General features: G+C 40.1%; 1 protein-coding gene across 7 annotated transcripts in view; it reads right to left on the reverse strand.

Moving 5' to 3' along the window:
- Window positions 1-4,907: 4,907 nt before the first annotated feature.
- LOC139754262 (ATP synthase subunit s, mitochondrial) overlaps window positions 4,908-22,735 on the reverse strand; it is a 35,795-nt gene continuing 17,967 nt past the window's right edge. For all 7 annotated transcript variants that reach the window (XM_071671619.1, XM_071671613.1, XM_071671618.1 and 4 more), the window contains exons 3-6: window positions 19,359-19,525; window positions 15,141-15,349; window positions 6,727-6,889; window positions 4,908-5,346 (exon numbers count right to left, since the gene is read on the reverse strand). In XM_071671619.1, the coding sequence (XP_071527720.1) occupies window positions 5,190-5,346; window positions 6,727-6,889; window positions 15,141-15,349; window positions 19,359-19,525 (696 nt within the window). In that variant the 3' untranslated portion in view covers window positions 4,908-5,189. The remainder of the gene's footprint in view (window positions 5,347-6,726; window positions 6,890-15,140; window positions 15,350-19,358; window positions 19,526-22,735) is intronic.

The following is a 22,735-nucleotide window of genomic DNA, read 5'->3' on the forward strand; positions in this document are numbered from 1 at the left end:
CTCCTAGCACAGTCCTACGCCATCGAGAACAAACCTGGGATTAGTGAGCCGCACATTGTCATCAACACAGTATTAAAAAACTACACGGGCTGTGCGCTTCATGATAGAGAGTAATGGCGAAAAAAAATCAAGGAGAGCAAGACCAAAAACAGAATGATGGTAGGCCTAGCGAGACGGAGCTAATCAGAGGAATATCCGTTAACTACCACGGCGAGAGAATCCCACTTCCCTTCTCCCTCAGGGGATCATACTCTTCGTCTGCCCATTTCGCCTTCCTCCTCCCTCAGAGTCTTCCACATTCTCCCTCTGGGGACCCTACGTCCTCCCTCAGCCCTCTAATCTTCCCTTCTCCCTCAGAGGCCCCCATATCTCCCCTCAGCCCTCTTCACCTCCCTTTTCCCTTTGAGGTTGCAACACCTTCCCTCAGCCCTATACACATCTCTTCTCCCTCAGGGGCTCTCACACCCTCTTCACCTCCTTTCTCCCACAAGGGCCCCCAGGCCCTGCGTTCTTCCTCACCCCTCTTCTCCCTTAGGGCCTTCCACACTATCCCTCATCCCTTTTCACCTCCCTTTTCCCTCTGGAATTCCCACATCCATTCTCTGTAGTCCTCCCTCTGCCCTCTTCCCCTCACCTCTCCCTCATGGACTCCTGCACCCTCCCTCATACCTCTTGACCCACCTTCTTCAGACTCCCACACCCTTCCTCAGTCCTCTTCACCTCCCTTCTCCCTCAGGAGCTCCAACACCCTCCCACAGCTCTCTTCACCTCCCTTCTCCATTAGGGATTCCCACACCGTCTGTAGTTTTCCTTCTGCCCCCTTCACCTCCCTTCTCCCTCGCTAGCTCCCACACCCTCCTTCAGCCCTCTTCACCTCCCTTCTCCCTTAGGGGTCCCTACTTCCTCCCTTAGCTCTCTTTACCTCCCTTGTCCCTGAGAGATTCCCACTCTCTATAATCCACCCTCTCCCTTCCCTTTCAGTGGTTTCCAAACCTACTCACTATAGTCGCCCCTTTGCCCTCTTCACCTCCCTTCTCCCTCAGGGGTCCCACACCCACTCTCTATACTCCTCCCTCTTAAAACATTTTCTCATTCGCTATGAAGTTCTCTAAAACTTGCTCACCCTAACTCTCATTTGCCCTCTTTGACATTCTGCTGCTTTCTCTTGTGCATCTCCTAAAGGCCTGTACTCCTTCCCTTTAAGTACCACCCACACACCTCTTCTCTCTCACTCACAATTTAACTTTGTCATTCCACCACTCACTATCCATTCTCACCTGCCTACATCTCACCCTCTACACACCACATACTTCTCTCACTCAAGCTACTGCTTCCCTAAGTACCTCCCATTCCTCACCTATTCCCCTAGCCTCATGCACTCTCACCTTTTCCCAATCTACACCTAATCTCACACGGTATTTCTCCAAACAAACCTCTTTTCTAAGCTCACTTTCACCACCTTATACATGTTGTTTCCTCTTTTCCAAAATCCTCTACAAAGTCTCCATCGGGCAACACTCAGACATCCCACCAACAGCCCCTCTCAGAGAAGGAGTGAGAATGACTGGGAGATATACCACAGAAAGTGGCAGGAAGTCAAAAGGATGGTAGAGGGGATGAAAAAGCAGGCAAATGAGAGTTGGAGTGTGTAAGTAACAATACACCTATGGGAAAATAAGATGTTTCCGAAGGAGTGAGAAGTACACAAGAACAAATGGGGACATAGGTGAAGGGGGTAAATAGAGTGGTAATGGAGGAACAGAGATGGAGTGAGTATTTTGAAGGATTTATAAATATGTCTTATGATAGGGTGGCAGATGTAGGGTGTTTGGGTTAGAGATCATGATATGTGAACTGAGAGTCATGGCAAGTGTTTCTGTAAACAGGGAAGAGGTGGTGAAAGCCTTGTGCAAAATGAAGTGTGGCAAGGAAGCTGGAGTGGATGGTATTGCGGCTGAATTTTGAAAGAAAGGGGGTGACTGTATTCTTGATTGGTTAATTAGGATTTTTATTGTATGTATGGATCATAGTGAGGTGCCTGATGACTGGCAGAATGCATGTATACTGCCGATGTATAAAGACATGGGGGACAAAGGTAAGGGTTCAAACTACAAATGTATGTTTGTTGAGTGTAGCTGTTAGCTGTATCTCCCGGGAGGGTGGTGACTGAGAGGGTGAGAGCATGTACATAACATCAGATTGGAGAACTATATGGTTTCAGGAATGGTAAAGGATGTGTGGACCAGGTGTTAGCTTTGAAAGATCTGTATGTGTATGAGGGTTGACAGATGTTTTGTGGAAGTTGTTACAAATATATAATGTGGAAGGAAAGTTATCAGAAGTAGAAAGGGATTTTTATCATGTGTAAGGAATGCGTGCAAATAGGGAGAGAGGAGGGGGAGTCTGCGGCAGAAGTGTATGATGTCACCGAGGCTTTTTAATTAGCCTATGGAGGGGGTGGTGACAGGTAGACGCAAGAGTGTTGGAAAGAGGAGCAGATATGGAGTCTGTAGGGGGTGAGGGGTCCCTTGGAAGTGTCACTTGTTGTTGGCCAGTGACACAGCACTGGAGGCAGATGCCAGTGACAAACTGCAAGTTTGGGAGAACATGGGAAAGGAGGAATTTAAGAGTAAATGTAAATAAAAGCAAGGTTATTAGGTGTAACAGGTTAGTTGGGAAGTGAGTTTGAATGAAGAAATTTTGGAGGATACTGAGCATTTTAGATACCTAGAAGTGGACATGGCAGCAAATGGAACCAAAGAATCAGAAGTGAGTCATAGGGTGGATGAAGGGGTGAAAGTTCTGGGAGCATTGAGGAATGTGTGGAGAGAGAGGTCATTATCTGGGATGAAAAAATATGTATTTCTGAAGGTATAGTAGTCTCATTTATGTTGTAAAAATGCGAGGAATGAGCTATAAATGAAAAAGTGTGGAGGAAAGGGGATGTGCTGGAAATGAAATGTTTGAGGACAGTATACAGTATGAGTTGGGTTTTGATGGAGTACTTAATAATAAGGTAAGAGATAAGTATGGCAATACAAAGAGCATGGCTGAGAGAGCTGAAGAAAGCGTACAGAAATAGTTTGAATATATGGAAAGAATGAAAGAGAGGTTGACAAAGAGGACATATGCATTAGATGTGGAGGGTAAAAGGAGATGGAGAGACCAAAATGGAAGGATGTTGGAGACCTAAACATGCAGTGGAGTGAAAAGATTACGTATGACAGAATGAGCTGGAGCAATTTGGTATACAGGGGATGAAGTGCTGTCAATGGACTGAACCATGGTAAGTGAAGCAGTCATGAAGAGGTCTGTGAGGCCTGGTTGACGATAGGAAGCTGTGGTTTCGGCGCATTACACATGACAGCCAGAGAATGATATCCCTTCATCTGTTCCAGGTGCTATCGTGCTAACACAAGATACGGAGAACATATATGAAACAAAAAATAAAAACATGCACTCCACCAATCCTCAGGTACCTCACCATGATCCATACATACACTGAATATCCTAACTAACCGATCAACAACAGTCACCCTCATTCTTAAGAAATTCAACTGCAAATACCATCTACTCCACCTTGCCACATACCATCTATAGCAAGGCTTGCACCACTTCTTCTTTCCTCACGAAAACACTCTCCATGATTCTCACTTCGTATACCTCCCTGACCCAAACATCCTACATCTGCAATCCTTCAGAGTACTCACTTCATCTCATCTTCACCTCACCACTTCCACATCTGCTACCTCACCCACTCTCCGTAATCCACTTTCTGACCTCTTTGCCTTCCTTCTTCCCCAGGGGCTCCCACACCCTCCCTCAGCCATCTTCCCTTCCCTTCTCCCTTTGGGGCTCCAAAACCCACTCCCTGTAGTCATCCCTCTACCCTCTTCCCTTCTCCCTCAGGGGCTCCCACACTCACTCTCTGTAGTCCACCCTCTGCTCTCTTCACCTCCCTTCTCCCTCAGAGGCTCCCAAACCCACTCACTGTGGTCCTCCCTCTGCCCTATTCACCTCTCTTTTCCCTCAGGGGCTTCCACATCCTCCTTCTGCCCTCTTCCCCTCCCTTCTCCCTCAAGTGCTCCCACTCCCACTCTCTATACTCCTCCCTCCTAAAACAATTTCTTATTTGCTATGAAATTTTCTAAAACTTGCTCACCCTAACTCTCATTTGCCATCTTTTTCAGCCCCTGCATCCTCCTATTAATCTCTTGCTGCTTTCTCTTGTACATATCCCAATCACTCGCACTCCTTCCCTGTAAGTACCAACCACACACCTCTTTCCTCTCTTTCAGTAGCAACTTAACTTTGTTATCCCACCACTCACTATCCTTTCTTACCTGCCCACCTCCCACATGCTACAGACTTCTTTCACATGTGTCAGCACTGCTTCCCTAAATACCTCTAATCCTCACCCACTCCTATAGCTTCATTTACTCTCACCTTTTGCTATTCTTTGCTCAATCTTTCCTAGTATTTCTTCATACAAATCTCCTTTCCAAGCTCACTTATATTCACCAACCTCTTCTAAGCATAAAATTTCCTCTTTTCCTTAAGATTCTGGAAATCCTCATCCTCACCTCCACCAGGTAATGACAAGACATATGCACATCCAACAATCTCTCTTTTGCGCACCAGTCAATCAGTACTAAACTAAGTCATGTCCTCTTACCACCTCTTCTATTCGATGTGTACTTATGTGTATCCTTGTTTCAAAACCAGGTTTTCCCAATAACCAGTCCTTTCTCAGGTTTATAAATACCTACCTTGAGAAACTATATGTCACTAAGGAACTTTGCCCATTTGTGCACATTCAACCAATGATATATATCTACTGCTAATATCAATACAGTACAAGTATCACAGTTAGCATAAATATAAATACTGCTAATGATAATACAATGATCAAGAAAGTGATTTTAATCTGTTTTGTGACATAAACTATATTGTGAGGGTCTCTTTGGGTCATAAATGCAGAGCCACGTCTTATAATGGCTGCACCATCCATAAGATACACAAACATATTACATTACTTAACATCCTAAAATTATCATACACTGCGAAGGTCAGTACATATCTCATGAAAACACTTTAAATTACATATAACACATTCACAGCAGAGTGTCACTGTTCCTGCACAACCAATTACATGACACTAATAACAATACAAAGCTAGTCTGATCTATTTATTTCTTTTCTTTCTCTTTCAAATTTGGGTCATCTTTGGCTTGTGCATAAGGAAAGACAATAGCACATCTTGGCAGAGCCTCCTGCAGTTCTTGAACCATAGAATCCTTGTTGCTTATCTCTGGGAGGTCATACAGGAGAAGGTACTCGAGGTTTCTGTTGGAGAGAGAATGGGTGGTTTAATGATACTGTTGTCTTTTGTTTCTTAGGTGTTTGCCTTTTCCTGTGTTAGTAAGGAAATTAACAGATATAGCTCTAAAAAGAAAATGTTAGATTTGAGACCACTTATGTTAAAGAAATAAACAAGCATAAACCATGTTTGGAAGCTATGTCTAACCAAGTGAGTAGTATGGGCTCCACTTATGTTTTCAATCCAGGGGGCCCTGGAAACCATCGAACCCTCCCCAACTGAAAATGCCATTCCACTTCAGCATTGGAGAATATAAATGAAAATGTGCTGTCATTATCTTTACAAAGAAGAAGGAATAACTGGAGTATATAATAAAGGGAAGAGTGATTAAAGTGTTGCCAAGTGCTGCATTTAGGAGGGAAAAGGCATGATTTGTGGACTGGATGCCAACAACCCATGTACAGTTGTGGCAAGAACAGACAACTACCTCAGCAAGGGAGGGGAATATGATGGATAGCCTTGTGGTTGTGACAGTATCAGTAACCAACCCAATGCCAACATGGCAGTACAAGTACTGTACCTCCTTATTCAGGAAATGGCACTCCCCTCCTGCAGCAAAGCTGTTAATCAGATTAATCAAAATTTTCAAAGTTTCCCTGCTCCTCCTTTCTTATCTTGTCATACTTGCTCCTTCCTCTCTTATCTCATTCAATTGCTGGCTGGATGTAGTACAGCTTATATCTCCGCCACAATATATCCTAGATTCTTTTGCTTTGTGATATCTTTTTTTTAATCTTCCCTTTTTATCTGCAGCAAAAGGAGCCCATTTTCTAACTCTTTTGTAGATTCAACAGAATCTTCTACACCAGTTATCTATACTATGCAATAGAACTTCATTTCCCAACTCATCAAAGAAATTGTTTAACTTCGTGTAGCTTCCACAATTATATTTCCTCTTTCAGTCTAGTTTCCTTTTTTTTTCATTACCTGAGACAGCATGGGCAACTGAGGCCCTAATCAATGCCATCCCATTAACACTATATATATTTCCTTTTTTATACTTGATCACTGTTTCCCACATTAGCATAGTGGGGCAAGGAAACAGACGAAGAATACACATCCACTCATACACAATTTTTACCTTTTCATATCAATTTCATTTGTTCAAATTGCAGGTTAATGCACTTTGAGGAATTAGATTTAAACAATATGAAATAAACAAGCAAAGTTCTCAATCAAATGCAGTGAGTCTTGCCATCAGTACTCCCACACTTAAATGAATAATGATGTTTACTAAAAAAGAATTTCATATGAAGATTTTATATAGATTGTCCTTCCATAAAAAGCAAGAAGCAAATCAATGGATATAAAAAGGTTGCTGGACAAAAGCTAGATAAAATACTTACACTAATTTCTTAATGTTTCTAAGTCCATCTGCAGTGACATTACCACATGACGATATCTGAAGTTCTTTAAGTGACTTTTCCAGAAGTGGTAACTGGATCAGTCCAGCATCATCTAGGTATGATGCTTTATGGAACACAATACGGCGTATGCATTTACATCCCCCTGCAAAGTCCCAAAGGTAAATGTACAGTGTGAATGGAATCATAAAATCTATATGGAAACATATAGAAGCTAAAATTGTATGATGTTAATTTCTAGGACAAGACAAGATACAAAATGCTCTAATCTTTTACCCAAGTTACAATTAGACATATAATGGTGCTCAACTGGCTGAAAGTCTCATACTAACAGAGAAAGAGAGAGAGAGAGAGAGTGACAAAATGTAAGCAACTTTCTGCCATAAGAAAATAGTCAAACTCAGTCATTCTAAGCATAACTAACTGGTATGACTGTACCTGGCTAAGGCATGATAATTCCAAGAGTGAGTGCATGACTATATTCAGTTTGCCTCTCTAGGATCAGACATCAGACATGAGTCTTTTAGAATCTCAATACATATATTCTAAGCTGGAAATACTACAATCTTAGTAAAATGGCACAATCTACCAAAGAGATGTAAGTCAACATCTACCCTCAGCCTATGCAACAGTCTTTTGTGAGTTTAGAAACTTACCTCAGGTTATGCCTGCAGTTGGTTTCAGAGGCTTTTTTCTACCTCTGCAGCTTAGTCTACAACCAAGCTTTCCTAGTGAAGGCTTGGGCTAGCATACTGTTTTATGATGAAGGCCTGTGTCATCAGTACCTTGGTCCATGTATTGCTTTATGAGAATCCCACACTGGCCCAGCCGCTTGACAAAACTGGCCCATCACAATATACAGGTAATGCGTTTCTTTTAGGTAGTGTTAATCCTGTTACAAAGCCATCAACTACCCTGTTTCATGTAATGATTTCCTCATCCCAAGAGGCACTACATCTATCCCTATTTGATGCCCCCCCAGGAAGGTACCATGCAACTTTCCCCACCCAAAGAAGATGCACAAAAATCTATCACACTATTCATTTCAATTCAACATGTAAGCATATCACACTGCACCTCTTACACTGCCTGCAAAGGTCCTCATCTTGCACATCTTATACAAGTTTACTTCCACTACTTCCTCTCACAAAAACCATGTGTTAATAAATTACTGATTCTCTGAGAAATGCTCTGTAACCTTAATCCCACTGCCATTATCTCAATCACAGCTCTGACATCCTGGAATTATTCTCATTTCTTCAGTTTGTATGATTTCATGCCTGCATAACCCTCCCTTAGTAAACAAAAGAGAGATGTGCTGTAAGTCTATAAGCAATCTTATGGTACTGATATATATCATTCTTAATGCAGAAACCCTATTTCCTTTACCACAACATGTTAGGTCCTTCAGGGGGTTGTAATCTTGCCTTACAATGACTGAGAACACAATCTATTTTGCTTCTTGCTCTAAGTAGTAAATCTAAAAAGCCCAAATATTTGCACTTTGATACTTTCTGTATGAATTCTACTGAGGAAGAGATACTGAGTTCCTCGTCCTTTACTCTCAAACCTGGTTTCATTCCTTCATTAAGGACAACCTTTGACATCTGGTGGGCAATAAATAATCAAGTTGAACAATCTGATTACCCTGGTTGTTCAGCTCATTACGGCAGCTTTGTGGTACTCCAGTCAATCTCTGGGAGTTGTGTTGGCAGCACATATCATAGCCACAAGCCTTAGAATGAACATTAGCCTTCTCAGTCATGGCAAAGAGAAACTGACTATAACATAAAGTAGGCACTGAGCGCCTCACGAGATGACCTCTCAAATATTGTCCTCAAAATTAGATCTTCCATATCATCCTTGGTGTCTGAGATTCTGGCCTTAGTGAACCAATTTTCAAGGTAGCCTCACAGTCTAGCTCCAAACTGGGCAGCAGTTTCATAATCTTTGCTAAAAGCTCAACAGAACAGGCACTAAGGCCACTCCTTGATGAAGACACCAGTTCATTTTCATGGTCTTGTAAGATTTGGTAGATCTCTCAAGGTGGTGAAACCTTACCTGCTTTACCCTAAAATACCAAACAGAAGTACATCACTTCAGCTGTTCTGAGGGCAACGAGCACTCTCCTAGGTCTTCGAACCTATCAATACATAATGCAATCCTTTCCCCTTAATAAATGCCAACAAACCCTTGATCTCACATTACAGGAGAGCAAATTTTGAAAACATTAGACACAAAATTTGCAGTACCAATCAGAAAAAACTTCTTGGCGTTCACAAAGTAAAAGAAATGTGGAAAATTCTAAAAACACACTACTAAAGATTGAAAAGACATGTACTCCATAAATAATGAAGAGAATTTGTAATATTTCAAAAACATCATGGATGAACAGAATAGAATGACAAATCTGCCAAAAGAAGAAAACATATAAGAAATTCAAATCAATGGGAACCACTGAAATTGCCAGGAATTAATCACAATCCAAAGAGAGTATAAGAAGGTCATAAGACAGTAAACACGAGGAAGAAAAAGAACTTCCTTGAAGAATTCCTTCTAAATAGAGAAGAGAGAGGCATTTGGACGATTTTTGCAGGGAAAAAATGCAATTGAGTGGGAGAAGTATAAAAGAAAGAGACAGGAGGTCAAGAGAAAGGTGCAAGAGGTGAAAAAAAGGGCAAATGAGAGTTGGGGTGAGAGACTATCAGTAAATTTTAGGGAGAATAAAAAGATGTTCTGGAAGGAGGTAAATAGGGTGCGTAAGACAAGGGAGCAAATGGGAACTTCAGTGAAGGGCGTAAATGGGGAGGTGATAACAAGTAGTGGTGATGTGAGAAGGAGATGGAATGAGTATTTTGAAGGTTTGTTGAATGTGTCTGATGACAGAGTGGCAGATATAGGGTGTTTTGGTCGAGGTGGTGTGCAAAGTGAGAGGGTTAGGGAAAATGATTTGGTAAACAGAGAAGAGGTAGTAAAAGCTTTGCGGAAGATGAAAGCCGGCAAGGCAGCAGGTTTGGATGGTATTGCAGTGGAATTTATTAAAAAAGGGGGTGACTGTATTGTTGACTGGTTGGTAAGGTTATTTAATGTATGTATGACTCATGGTGAGGTGCCTGAGGATTGGCGGAATGCGTGCATAGTGCCATTGTACAAAGGCAAAGGGGATAAGAGTGAGTGCTCAAATTACAGAGGTATAAGTTTGTTGAGTATTCCTGGTAAATTATATGGGAGGGTATTGATTGAGAGGGTGAAGGCATGTACAGAGCATCAGATTGGGGAAGAGCAGTGCGGTTTCAGAAGTGGTAGAGGATGTGTGGATCAGGTGTTTGCTTTGAAGAATGTATGTGAGAAATACTTAGAAAAGCAAATGGATTTGTATGTAGCATTTATGGATCTGGAGAAGGCATATGATAGAGTTGATAGAGATGCTCTGTGGAAGGTATTAAGAATATATGGTGTGGGAGGCAAGTTGTTAGAAGCAGTGAAAAGTTTTTATCGAGGATGTAAGGCATGTGTACGTGTAGGAAGAGAGGAAAGTGATTGGTTCTCAGTGAATGTAGGTTTGCGGCAGGGGTGTGTGATGTCTCCATGGTTGTTTAATTTGTTTATGGATGGGGTTGTTAGGGAGGTAAATGCAAGAGTCCTGGAAAGAGGGGCAAGTATGAAGTCTGTTGGGGATGAGAGAGCTTGGGAAGTGAGTCAGTTGTTGTTCGCTGATGATACAGCGCTGGTGGCTGATTCATGTGAGAAACTGCAGAAGCTGGTGACTGAGTTTGGTAAAGTGTGTGGAAGAAGAAAGTTAAGAGTAAATGTGAATAAGAGCAAGGTTATTAGGTACAGTAGGGTTGAGGGTCAAGTCAATTGGGAGGTGAGTTTGAATGGAGAAAAACTGGAGGAAGTGAAGTGTTTTAGATATCTGGGAGTGGATCTGTCAGCGGATGGAACCATGGAAGCGGAAGTGGATCATAGGGTGGGGGAGGGGGCGAAAATTTTGGGAGCCTTGAAAAATGTGTGGAAGTCGAGAACAGTATCTCGGAAAGCAAAAATGGGTATGTTTGAAGGAATAGTGGTTCCAACAATGTTGTATGGTTGCGAGGCGTGGGCTATGGATAGAGTTGTGCGCAGGAGGATGGATGTGCTGGAAATGAGATGTTTGAGGACAATGTGTGGTGTGAGGTGGTTTGATCGAGTAAGTAACGTAAGGGTAAGAGAGATGTGTGGAAATAAAAAGAGCGTGGTTGAGAGAACAGAAGAGGGTGTTTTGAAATGGTTTGGTCACATGGAGAGAATGAGTGAGGAAAGATTGACCAAGAGGATATATGTGTCGGAGGTGGAGGGAACGAGGAGAAGAGGGAGACCAAATTGGAGGTGGAAAGATGGAGTGAAAAAGATTTTGTGTGATCGGGGCCTGAACATGCAGGAGGGTGTAAGGAGGGCAAGGAATAGAGTGAATTGGAGCGATGTGGTATACAGGGGTTGACGTGCTGTCAGTGGAGTGAATCAAGGCATGTGAAGCGTCTGGGGTAAACCATGGAAAGCTGTGTAGGTATGTATATTTGCGTGTGTGGACGTGTGTATGTACATGTACATAAGACAAAGGAAAACAGTAAAAGAAGGAATTGGACCATTACAAAACAAACATGAGACAATAACTATTGACAACAAGGAAATGGCTACCATACTAAATTATTCCTTTAACTTTGTACTCACAATTGAAGAAACATCTCGTATACCACAACAAACAAAAATGTTTCAAGGATCTGATGAAGAAGAGATGAAGGTTAAAGAAATGAGGGGCTCTGAAGTATCTATTTACCTGGACCAATCAAATCCTAACAAATCCAAAGGTCCATATAAATTAACTCCAAGATTTTTAAAAGAGGTCAGGAGACAGCTGATATACCCCATCAAAAATATATCCAACATATCTATTTTGGATGGTCAGGTGCCAACTGATTGGAAACTAGCAAATGTTACTCCTATATATATAAAAAAAAAAAGGAGATAAAAAGTGTGCCTTGAACTACTGCCCAAATAGCCTTACATCAGTTAGGTAAAACGATGGAAAAAAATAATATGAGACAAAACTGTCATGTTTCTAGGTCACAAAATTGTATAGGACAACCAACCCTGCTGGCCTACCCTGCATACAAGCCTGGCTCTCTGATATGGCCCGCTCCCTGTTTCGCAGACCAGTTCTCCATTGCCGGTTTATCATATAATGTTGCTGCGGCACCAGGACACCATCTCGCAACTGTCTTCCTGCTGCCAGCTGTGCAGGTGACATCCCCTTCTCTTAGGGGGTGTTGAGATATTAGAGCATAGCCTAAGTCACTTTGCTGCTGTGCAGGCTAACTCCAACACCCATGTTGCCCCTCAACACACATTTGGCTGCCTTTACCACTGCTTTGGTGTATCCACTGGAACTGGGAGGAGTGGGCTGAGGAGATGTGGGCCATGATTCCCTGTTTTTTTGTAGGAAGTTTCCATCTGAGAAGATTTCCTTGGGTGCATCCCATCTCCTGAAGAAGATGAGCAGCCTTACAATAACTTGGGATTTTCCCACATAGGCTTGAGTCCTACTCACTGCACCATGTAAGAGGTGCAACGAAAGCAGGTAGTCCATCCTCACTTTATTATAAAAAAGTATCCTTTCACAGGAGAGGGGTGGCATCATCTCTATCTCACTCTGACTCCTGCCTCCAACTGCCCAGTGAGAGTTCCCATGCTGCCGGGTGCCCACTGCCTAATTATCTTTCCACACACTGTACCCTAGAGTGACAGAGGAGTTAAAAGAAAGTGAGTGAAATGAAATGTGGCACTGAAATAGGTGACATTCAATTTAATGGACTTTTGGCATGAACAGACACCCATTCTTCCATATTACTCCATTACATTGAGGGTTTCCTGTACTTTGTTAATGTGCATAAAATCTCAAGGACAATGTGCAGGAAAAGCATTTACAGTGAAACTAATGTCAACCTGAAAGATTAATTCTTCACTGCCTACAATCATATCTTTATCTTTAGGACAGGAAAACTGAGCTACAATATTTACAGAATCAGAAGTTGCAGCATAAATGGCCTCCCCTTCAAAATCTTCAGGCTTACAATTTGCTATTGGTAATATTAAGACACAGGCAAAATGACTTTTTTCCCTACTTATTACGAATTTTCCCATAAACTGGAGATTTCTCCATCGCAAACACACATAAAATCATAATATTTGCAGGTACTATCTGAGCTGGCCAGTTGTTCACCACATTTTGCTCAGTACCAAGAGGCAAATTTACCATGCTCAACTCTGTTTACAAATTCTGTGCACAAGCCTTGGTTCTGATATATAGCATTTTCATCAGCTTTACATAAATCAACATATCACTCAAGAGTTTGTTTCCTGCAACAAGAGTGGACTTGGATGACCGTTGCTTGAGCATGAGTGGAGCAGTAAGTGTGCATTACTCATGACTGTGCAGAGCGAGATCGACCCATGAGCGGAGTTATAGTCAGCATCAGCCTTAAGGAGACAAACTGTTGGCAAATATTAAAATTGCTTTCATGTATATGGATAATGAAATATCTAGGCAGCTGATCATATTTTACAAAAGGCCACAACTTGAATAAGTTTCTCAAGGTTGGTCAACATACCTAGAGCAACACATAGAGCTAGAAGAGACGTCCAGTGGAGGGGAAAAAAAAAAAGAGTACCAGAATTAACAGAGCCGAGTTATGAGAAAATGCTTGATGCTTTAAATTTCCCTACCATGGAAGAGAGAAGAGTAAAGGGTGACCTAATCACAACCTGTAAGGTTGTAAAATATTGATAATGTGGACAGTGAACAGTTATTCAAGATAGAGCAACAAGAGGACATAATATGTCATTAAGCAAGAAACCTGTTAAAAAGTTGTAAATAGGTCCTTTTATAATATAAGAGTACTGGATGAATGAAGTAGAATGCTAATGCAGACAGCATAATCAATTAAGAATTTGTATGACAGCAGGATGGGTGAGGTAGCAAAGGTTCTGTGTGAACAGGGGATAGGGTGAAGAGAGAAGTCACTTTCTTTGAGGGCAAAAATAGGTATGTTTAATGGTACAGTGATCTCAGTTGTGCTGTTTGGATGAGTCCTTGTCAAATGTAACACTTGACAACACTTAATTCACACAGCTCATTCTTCGTAACTCTAGATTCTCTTGTGGTTAGCGCTATGTGCTACCCCTGCCTTTTGGCTAAATGGTAGGAGCAATAGATAGTAATAGGTAGGAATATTTCAGAAGGACTGTTAGATAGAAACCTTGGGTAGAAGCAGAAGGTAGGAACATAAGGCATGAGCATTAGGTAGAAGAAATCAGGAGAAACATTATGTAGGAACCCCTGAAAACACTGCACTAGACTTGCTCACTGACAGTGGCCTGTCATGTTTAGAGCATTAAAGGCTAAGAAGTAGCACCGAGTTCACTAGTCATGGAGACTCTATTGCTGTGACCACCCGCTTAAATGGAATGGAACAGGCATAATAAATATAAACAGATAAACATATAGAGGTGGAGGGAACAAAAGAGGAGTGGAAGACAAGATGACATGGAAGGATGGAGTGAAAGATGCTTTGGGGTAAATTGAAGATGTGGTAAACTGGAGGAAGAGAGTTATCGGTGGGCAGAAACAAAGCATATGAAGTGCTCAGAGGAAAGGGGCTTGCCTGTGGATGGAGAGTTCCAATTTCTTCATGTTCCTGATGATATTTCAATTACAGAGGAAATGGCAAACAAGGACGAAAAAAAGATTTCATTTCAGTGGGATCCACCTGGGCAGGAAGAAGCTAGCTGAATTAAAGCATCTGGACAATATAACAATCAACCTCGAGTAGATCAAGGTGAATAACAGTTGAATCCCCATTACACACATTACAGAAAAAAAGTCTCTGAGAAGTCACTTTAGTATTTACCTTTATCCTTATGTCTACTCAATCACCTATAACTTACAGATGAAGACTAAATGACCTTTTAAAAACTTTGCAACTTTAGTAGTATCATCCCTACTTTCATCCATTTCTTTTATCATGAATTCTATGATGGCTAAATAAAAAGTTTAATACTTTGTGAATATCTCCTTCCTGAATCTCCCTAATAAGTGGTCACCAACCTATGCAATAAAAGCACTAAATGCTATATGGTCAGAAATAATTGCAACCATGCAAACTCATCAAGTTGAATATGGATTCTAACACATGTTTTGACCTTCAAGACCAGAGTGGTGACCATTACACTTTGCTGTTTTCTGACATTTATATCCTCAAAAATGTTACTAGTCCAACAACTAACTACAAAAAGTAACACTAATAATCAAAGAACTTGAAAAATAAACAAAGTTAACTACACGAATGACAATAACTTACTGAAATGTGGAAATCCAATGTGCATTATTGCAGAGTCAGTGGCATCAACTTCCTCTATTTTGAGCAATCTACCACCAGTTGCTGGCAAAGAATTATAATCTTTTGTCCAGCTACCTCTGTTTTGCCACTTAACAAATGCCCCACACCGCAGTAACCACTCAGCACAAGCTCGATCAGGACCTACTTCTTTAATACGATTTTCATCTACTCTGCAAAAGACAAATATACAAAATCATTATTACTCTAATCTAATCCTGTGGTTTGTGAACAATTATCTTCCAATTCTACAATAAAAAACATAGGGGATGGCGATGCTGTTTCCTGTGGGGTGGGGTGACGCCAGGAATGGATGAAGGCAAGCAAGTATGAATATGTACATGTGCGTATTTGTATATGTCTATGTATGTGTATGTATATGTATGTATGTGTGTATATGTTGATTTTCTGCTAATAACAAACCTGCATAAAATTCATTTATCATAAATTCTTGTAAAAATCAGGCATTCCATGTTCTAAAAATGTAGTTTTGAAGCAGGATGAGCACTTTCTCTCCTGGATGGCATTCTGTGAGCCACGAGAAATATCTCGGATATCTGGGAGTTAGTAACCTCTTAATCACACACCCCCCCCCCACCTACAGTTCAAGGTAAACAGCCTAGTTGAGCCCACATCTGCCCTCCAAAAAACTAAAAACCTCAGCTTATTGATGACATCATCATCCTCTGGCTGAGTACTAACTTGCTTCATAATTCTCAGAACAATGATATCAACCTAATGATGGTCAATGACAATTTAGGTACAGCTTTTCAAAAGAGAGTGGAGGAAAAGGCAGAGAACAAGGACTGGGAAAAATGCTCATTGGAAACAAACCCAAACAGAAATAACCTTTCATACTTCAAAACTCAAATATCTCTCCAAGGTCAGTTCATCCCAAGAGCCATAAAGTAAGCCATCATAGAGGAAGAAAAAAGAATTTTCTTGAAAGTTAAGATAATCCTAAAGAATTCTTCAAATATATAAGATAAAGGACAGTAAAGGAAGAAACTGGACCATTACAATATGAACATGACACACTAACTACTGACAAGGAAATGGCTACCATAATAAATCATCCCTTTAACTTCGCATTCACAATTGAAAAAACATCTCAAATACTGCAACCAATGAAAATGTTTCAAGGACCAGGGGCCGTATGCAGAAAACTTCTTAGAATGCTTAAGTATGCTTAACCCCAAAGAATTTTACTTAACTTTAAGAATTTTGCTAAGCATGTTTCTGAAAGCTGCCCTATGCTTAAGTATTTGCTTCGCAGATGACAAATTTTGACCCAAACTGCATTTCATACTTCTTGAATATTATGCTTGAGTTTTGCTAAGCATCGTGCTTAGTCCTTTTCTGTGTGGCACTTAAGTCACTTGCTCAGCTAAGCATAAAAATAAGCAGAAATCGAAGAATTTTCTGCATATGGCCCCTGATGAAGAAGAGTTGAAGGTTAGAAAAATGAGGTGCTGTGAAGTACTTAAATACCTGGACCAATTAAATCATAACAAATCCAATGGCCCAGATAACTTAGCTCCAAGATCCTTAAGAGAGGTCAGGAGATAGATGATATACCTACAACAAAAATATTCAACAAATCTCTATTGGATGATCAGGTGCCAACTGACTGGAAACTAGCAAATGTTACTCCTATATATAAAAAAGGAGACAAAAAGTGTGCCTTGAACCATTGCCCAATTAGCCTTACATCAGCATTAGGTAAAATAATGGAAAAAATAATGAGATAAAACTGGCATGCTTCTAGATCACAAAATTACATCAGACAACCAACTCGTCTTCCACAATAGTAGATCCTACCTGACAAATTTGCTGGGATGTTTAAATGTTACTTATAAGAACTGGGATGAAAAAGGACAATTTGATGTAGTATATCTAGATTTCCAAATAAAGTACCTTACAAGAGACTTTTACATAAACTCAAAGCACACAGAATTGGTAAAGAGCTCTGTACATGGATCAGAGACTGGCTTAATGGAAGAAAGCAACATGTAGTATTAAATGGCGAAGCCTAAGATTGGCTATACGAAACGAGTGGTGTACCACAGGGGTTGGTCCTAGCCCTAATTCTTTTTCATAATATACATTAACACCCTAGAACTCAATCTCACACCACCTAAGATCACCAAATTTGCTTATGATACTAAACTAGGAGGTAGGGCTGTAAACAGGTGGGACTGCGGAATGATTCAAACAGTTCTTAATTTACTAGCAGAGTAGTCAGACAGATGGTAAATGAAGTCCAATGTAAACAAATGTAAAGTTATGCCTTTGGAGACAAGAATATACATTACAACTACAAACTATTCAGAAACTCTCTAACTACGGTAAATGAAGAAAAGGACCTTGGAGTTGTCATTGGCAACAGTCTGAAGCATATGAAACAGTGTCAAGCAGCAAGTAAAAAAGGCAACCAAATGTTAGGTTTCATAGCCAGGAACATAGATTACAAGACACCAGAGAAAATTCTTACACTTTATAATTCTCTAGTAAGACCATACCTTAAATATGTAGTCCAATTTTGGTCCCTAAACTAAAAAAAAAAGATAAGGAAAAATTAGAGCAAGTACAAAGACGCAAAATAAAACTGATCCCTTCCCTTAGAAATCTGGCATACGAAGAGAGACTAAAGCAACTGGACCTCTTCTCCCTTAAAAAAGTAGACTTTGCAACGACTTAACCCAAGTGTTCAAAATTCTAAACAAGTTTGATAACAAAAATCCTGAACATCTTTTAAAATACAAGAAAATATGGTTACCAGGACAAATGGAATAAAACTAAAGACTTAAACCAGGGATTCCTAATCAACAGTACTGTTTCGGCACACATCTCGACAAGCTGTTCACCATCTTCATTCACCTTACTGAATACTTCATGACCCCCATCTATAACTTCAACTGCAACATTAATCACTTTGCATTTCAAAAAGCCATCACTAATACCTGATCTCTTGCAGCACAACTGCCGAAACAGAATGGCCCAACCCATCCACATACACATGTATATACATACACGTCCACACACGCAAATATACATACCTATACATCTCAATGTACACATATATACACACACACAGACATATAAATATATAAACATGTACATAATTCATACAGTCTGCCTTTATTTATTCCCATCGCCACCTCGCCACACATGGAATAACATCCCCCTCCTCCCTCATGTGTGCAAGGTAGCGCTAGGAAAAGACAACAAAGGCCCCATTCATTCACACTCAGTCTCTAGCTGTCATGTAATAATGCACCAAAACCACAGCTCCCTTTCCACATCCAGGCCCCACACAACTTTCCATGGTTTACCCCAGATGCTTCACATGCCCTAGTTCAATCCACTGACAGCACGTCGACCCCGGTATACCACATCGTTCCGATTCACTCTATTCCTTGCACGCCTTTCACCCTCCTGCATGTTCAGGCCCCGATCACTCAAAATCTTTTTTACTCCATCTTTCCACCTCCAATTTGGTCTCCCTCTTCTCCTCGTTCCCTCCACCTCTGACACATATATCCTCTTGCTCAATCTTTCCTCACTCATTCTCTCCATGTGACCAAACCATTTCAAAACACCCTCTTCTGCTCTCTCAACCACACTCTTTTTATTTCCACACATCTCTCTTACCCTTACATTACTTACTCGATCAAACCACCTCACACCACATACTGTCCACAAACATCTTATTTCCAGCACATCCACCCTCCTGCGCACAACTCTATCCATAGCCCACGCCTCGCAACCATACAACATTGTTGGAACCACTATTCCTTCAAACATACCCATTTTTGATTTCCGAGATAATGTTCTCGACTTCCACACATTCTTCAAGGCTCCCAGAATTTTCGCCCCCTCCACCACCCTATGATTCACTTCCGCTTCCATGGTTCCATCCGCTGCCAGATTCACTCCCACATATCTAAAACACTTTACTTCCTCCAGTTTTTCTCCATTCAAACTTACCTCCCAATTGACTTAACTCTCAACCCTACTGTACCTAATAACCTTGCTCTTATTCACATTTACTCTTAGCTTTCTTCTTCACACACTTTACCAAACTCAGTCACCAGCTTCTGCAGTTTCTCACATGAATCAGCCACCAGCGCTGTATCATCAGCAAACAACAATATATATATATATACATATATATCTTACTTGTTAAAGACTGCATTGAGCCATCCCCACAGAGTCCTCTGAGAGGTTTGTGACCATATCACAGAGCAGCTTGATCTTAAGCAGCCATCAGATCTGACAAGGGAAACATGATGTTCTCTGTGTATGGCCAATGACTGGAAGGCACGTGTAATGCCAGCCAACGCAACCTGCAAAATCAATGATAGTTCCCTATGTAATTCACTGAAGCATCTAAATAAGAATACATTGTGTATGTAAAACATATGTATAGATAATATCTGACTAAGCCCCCAAAGAAACATCACTTGAAAATATATGCCTTTCAACATGTTAAGTTTCATCCTTCTGGTTCAGTGCAATGCCTATTCTAAAAAAGAAAATCTACTATCTAATCTCTAAATTTTTCAATCTATTATAAGCCCACTACAATAAACATGGTCTATTTTCTTCATTTTCATAAGGAGTATAATCAATTACTCTACATCCTATGCAAATGATGTACACTGATTCCACTCACTTGACTTTAGACTGAGAGAAATTTACATTTGGAAAGGGTGCGTCATCACCTGACAAAAGCTACAATCTCATTAAAGACCTTTTCACTTTAAAGGAGTCCATCCTGTCCCTGGTGCTGATAACACTGCAGCCTTGAAGCTGCAGGAGCCCCTACAAAGGGAGTCCTAGGGTTATATATATTAATAACAACTCATTAAAAAGAAAGTTAATGGCCAATTTTCATGGTAAAATGAAAAGGTTAACTTTTATATGAATAACATTCTGAAGGGCTGAAAGTGATAGTTTGGGACTACAAAATATGAAACAAAGATTAAAACAAACCAGAGAGATGTCCAATCTCAAAACTGCAAAGATCAACTGTCACAATGACAGGGTACCTACTCAATCGCTCTTCCTCATCCAGTTCCCATACAATCAGTGTTCTTAAGTGTGATACGGACTTTTACATTTCCAAAAGTGCATCTTACATTTTCAGTTTACACAATAAGTTGATTGTTGAAGTGAGACCAATGGTTACTGAAAAATCTAATAAAATGCTGTAAATATTGAACCTCACTAATTCTCTATCCTTGGTAGCTCTACTTAATTGGAATAAAAAAACTAATAAAATCACCAAACATCACGAATATAATTCAATACCTGGGATATTTTCATAGTATGTGTTCACTAATTCATGAAAAATTAGCAATCATCACAAATCTCACAATTCATAAAAAAAATATGATATATGACATCATCATGTAGACTGAAGTGTTGACTTGTGAGGAGGACCAGATCAGGCCCAGACCATCTCTGGAGCCAAATATCAGAGAACTCAAATTTCTTAGTTCTTATTTCTATGAAACACTACGCTCCCTTCACCCACTAATTTCCTTAAAACTAATTTACAGGTATTCAGACGTTGGGTTCCTAACATGCAGTTTAGTTTTCTCATTGGGAAACTGAACTTGTGTGGTGGCATTCTGCAAATGCAACAGGTATTATTTCAATGCCTGAACACGTCTACATTGGTCGCAATGATACAGATGTAACAGAAAATCCTACTATGTATACAATCAAGAAACTTAACACCTAGAATTTGATTTGGGTCATTTGAAGCAAGAGCAAGCATTCATAAGCAAACCTATAATGGATTAGACAAATGAAACTGGAATTATTATCAAGACAAATGCAGCTCAAATGCGAGCATCTCCCCAAATCAAATGTCTTGAAATTTTCAATAACATTCCATTAGATGCTGATAATCATGCCTTTCCTATCTGTTGACTGAAAAAATTCTATAAAAAACAATCTCTATATTTGTGCATCCTGCTTCATCTTTAAAAGGGCTGTAAATGCATCAATGTTCTCTGACTGATCCAGTTGGAGCATTCATCAGAGGTTGGGTAAATAAAAATAAAAATACCACCACACAAGTTTCGCTTCCCACAGAGAAAACTACACTGCATGTAAAAAATCCAATATGGCAGCTTTAACTGGAAGTTCAACTGAAGAAATACTCTTGGTCGGAATTACTGCATAAGCTGATAACTGAAAAACTTCTTGAGTGCATCTTGAATGCCATCCTTTTCTTTTCTGAGTAGGGACTGGTTACATTTGGTTCCAGTTATGTATTTGTGACCATTAAAGATAAAACTTTCTAGGCATAACTGAGCTCATCAGTAACTATGATCTAATCAAAGCACATAAAATATGTTTGCAAATCACTAGAGAAAAAAAAAACATGCAAGTCCATCATCTCTCCAGAAATATACAGAATGAGCTTAGTTTATGCAGATCACTTGTACAAACAGCAACTCCTGATGAGATTCAAAATACAAATCAATTTTCAATTATTGTTGAAACCCCTCCAGATTGTTCTCACAAGGAAATTACTATAGTAATTCAGTATGTTAATATTGTGGACAGTTTAAAGTTTTCAGCTGAAGAACAGTTTGTCTTGTTAGATAACTTCACAAAAAACATGGATAGGAAATAGCTGCTCAAGTAAAAGAATTTTAAGAAGGCTTCCATTTATACTTCCAATGCAGCAATGGCCAATCATATGACAATGATTGTAATATGGCTCGGAAGTACCAAGGTTTAGAACCAGTTTTGCTTGAGTAAAATTCAGATTGCATTTTCTTAGCTACAAAAATCCCTCACTATAACTTGTTGGTGCTAAAGATTCAGAATCATGCAAGGATGCCATTACTTAGTTTTGAACTTTTCAAAATTTTCTAGGTAAGCTCAACAAACTTATGCCTCTGTAGTTTGAACACTCACCTTTATCCCTTTTGCCTTTTTACAGTGGCACTATACACGCATTCATTTTGAATCATATGTACACTGAATATCCTTACCAACCAATCAAAAACACAGTCACCCCCTTTCTTTATAGATTCTACTACAATACCATCAATTCCCATCACCTTGCTGAATTTCATCTTCTGCAAGGCCTTCAACACCTCTTCTCTTTTCATCAAACCACACTCTCCATGACTCTCTCACTTTGCACAAAACCTCAACCAAAACACCCTACATCTGCCACTCTATCATCAAACACATTTAACAATCCAAATCCAATCAAAATACTCATTTGATATCCTCACTTCATCACTACCTGTTATCACCTCACCATTTGCTCCCTTCACCAATGTTCCCATTTGTTCTCTAGTCTTTTGGACATTATTTACCCTATTGTAAAACATCTTTTTATTTTCCCTTAAGTATAATGATACTCTCTAACCCCAAATCTCATTTGCCCTCTTTTTCAACCTCTGCACATCCTACCACTTTCTCTAACACATCTACCAATCACTTCTACTCCCTCCTTGTAAGTGATGCCCAAACTTGTCTCTTTTCTCTTTCACTAGCAACTTTACTTCTTCATCCCACTACTC

The sequence above is a fragment of the Panulirus ornatus genome, chromosome 16 (genome assembly GCF_036320965.1).
Source record: "Panulirus ornatus isolate Po-2019 chromosome 16, ASM3632096v1, whole genome shotgun sequence".
NCBI classification, from domain to species: Eukaryota; Metazoa; Arthropoda; class Malacostraca; order Decapoda; family Palinuridae; genus Panulirus; species Panulirus ornatus.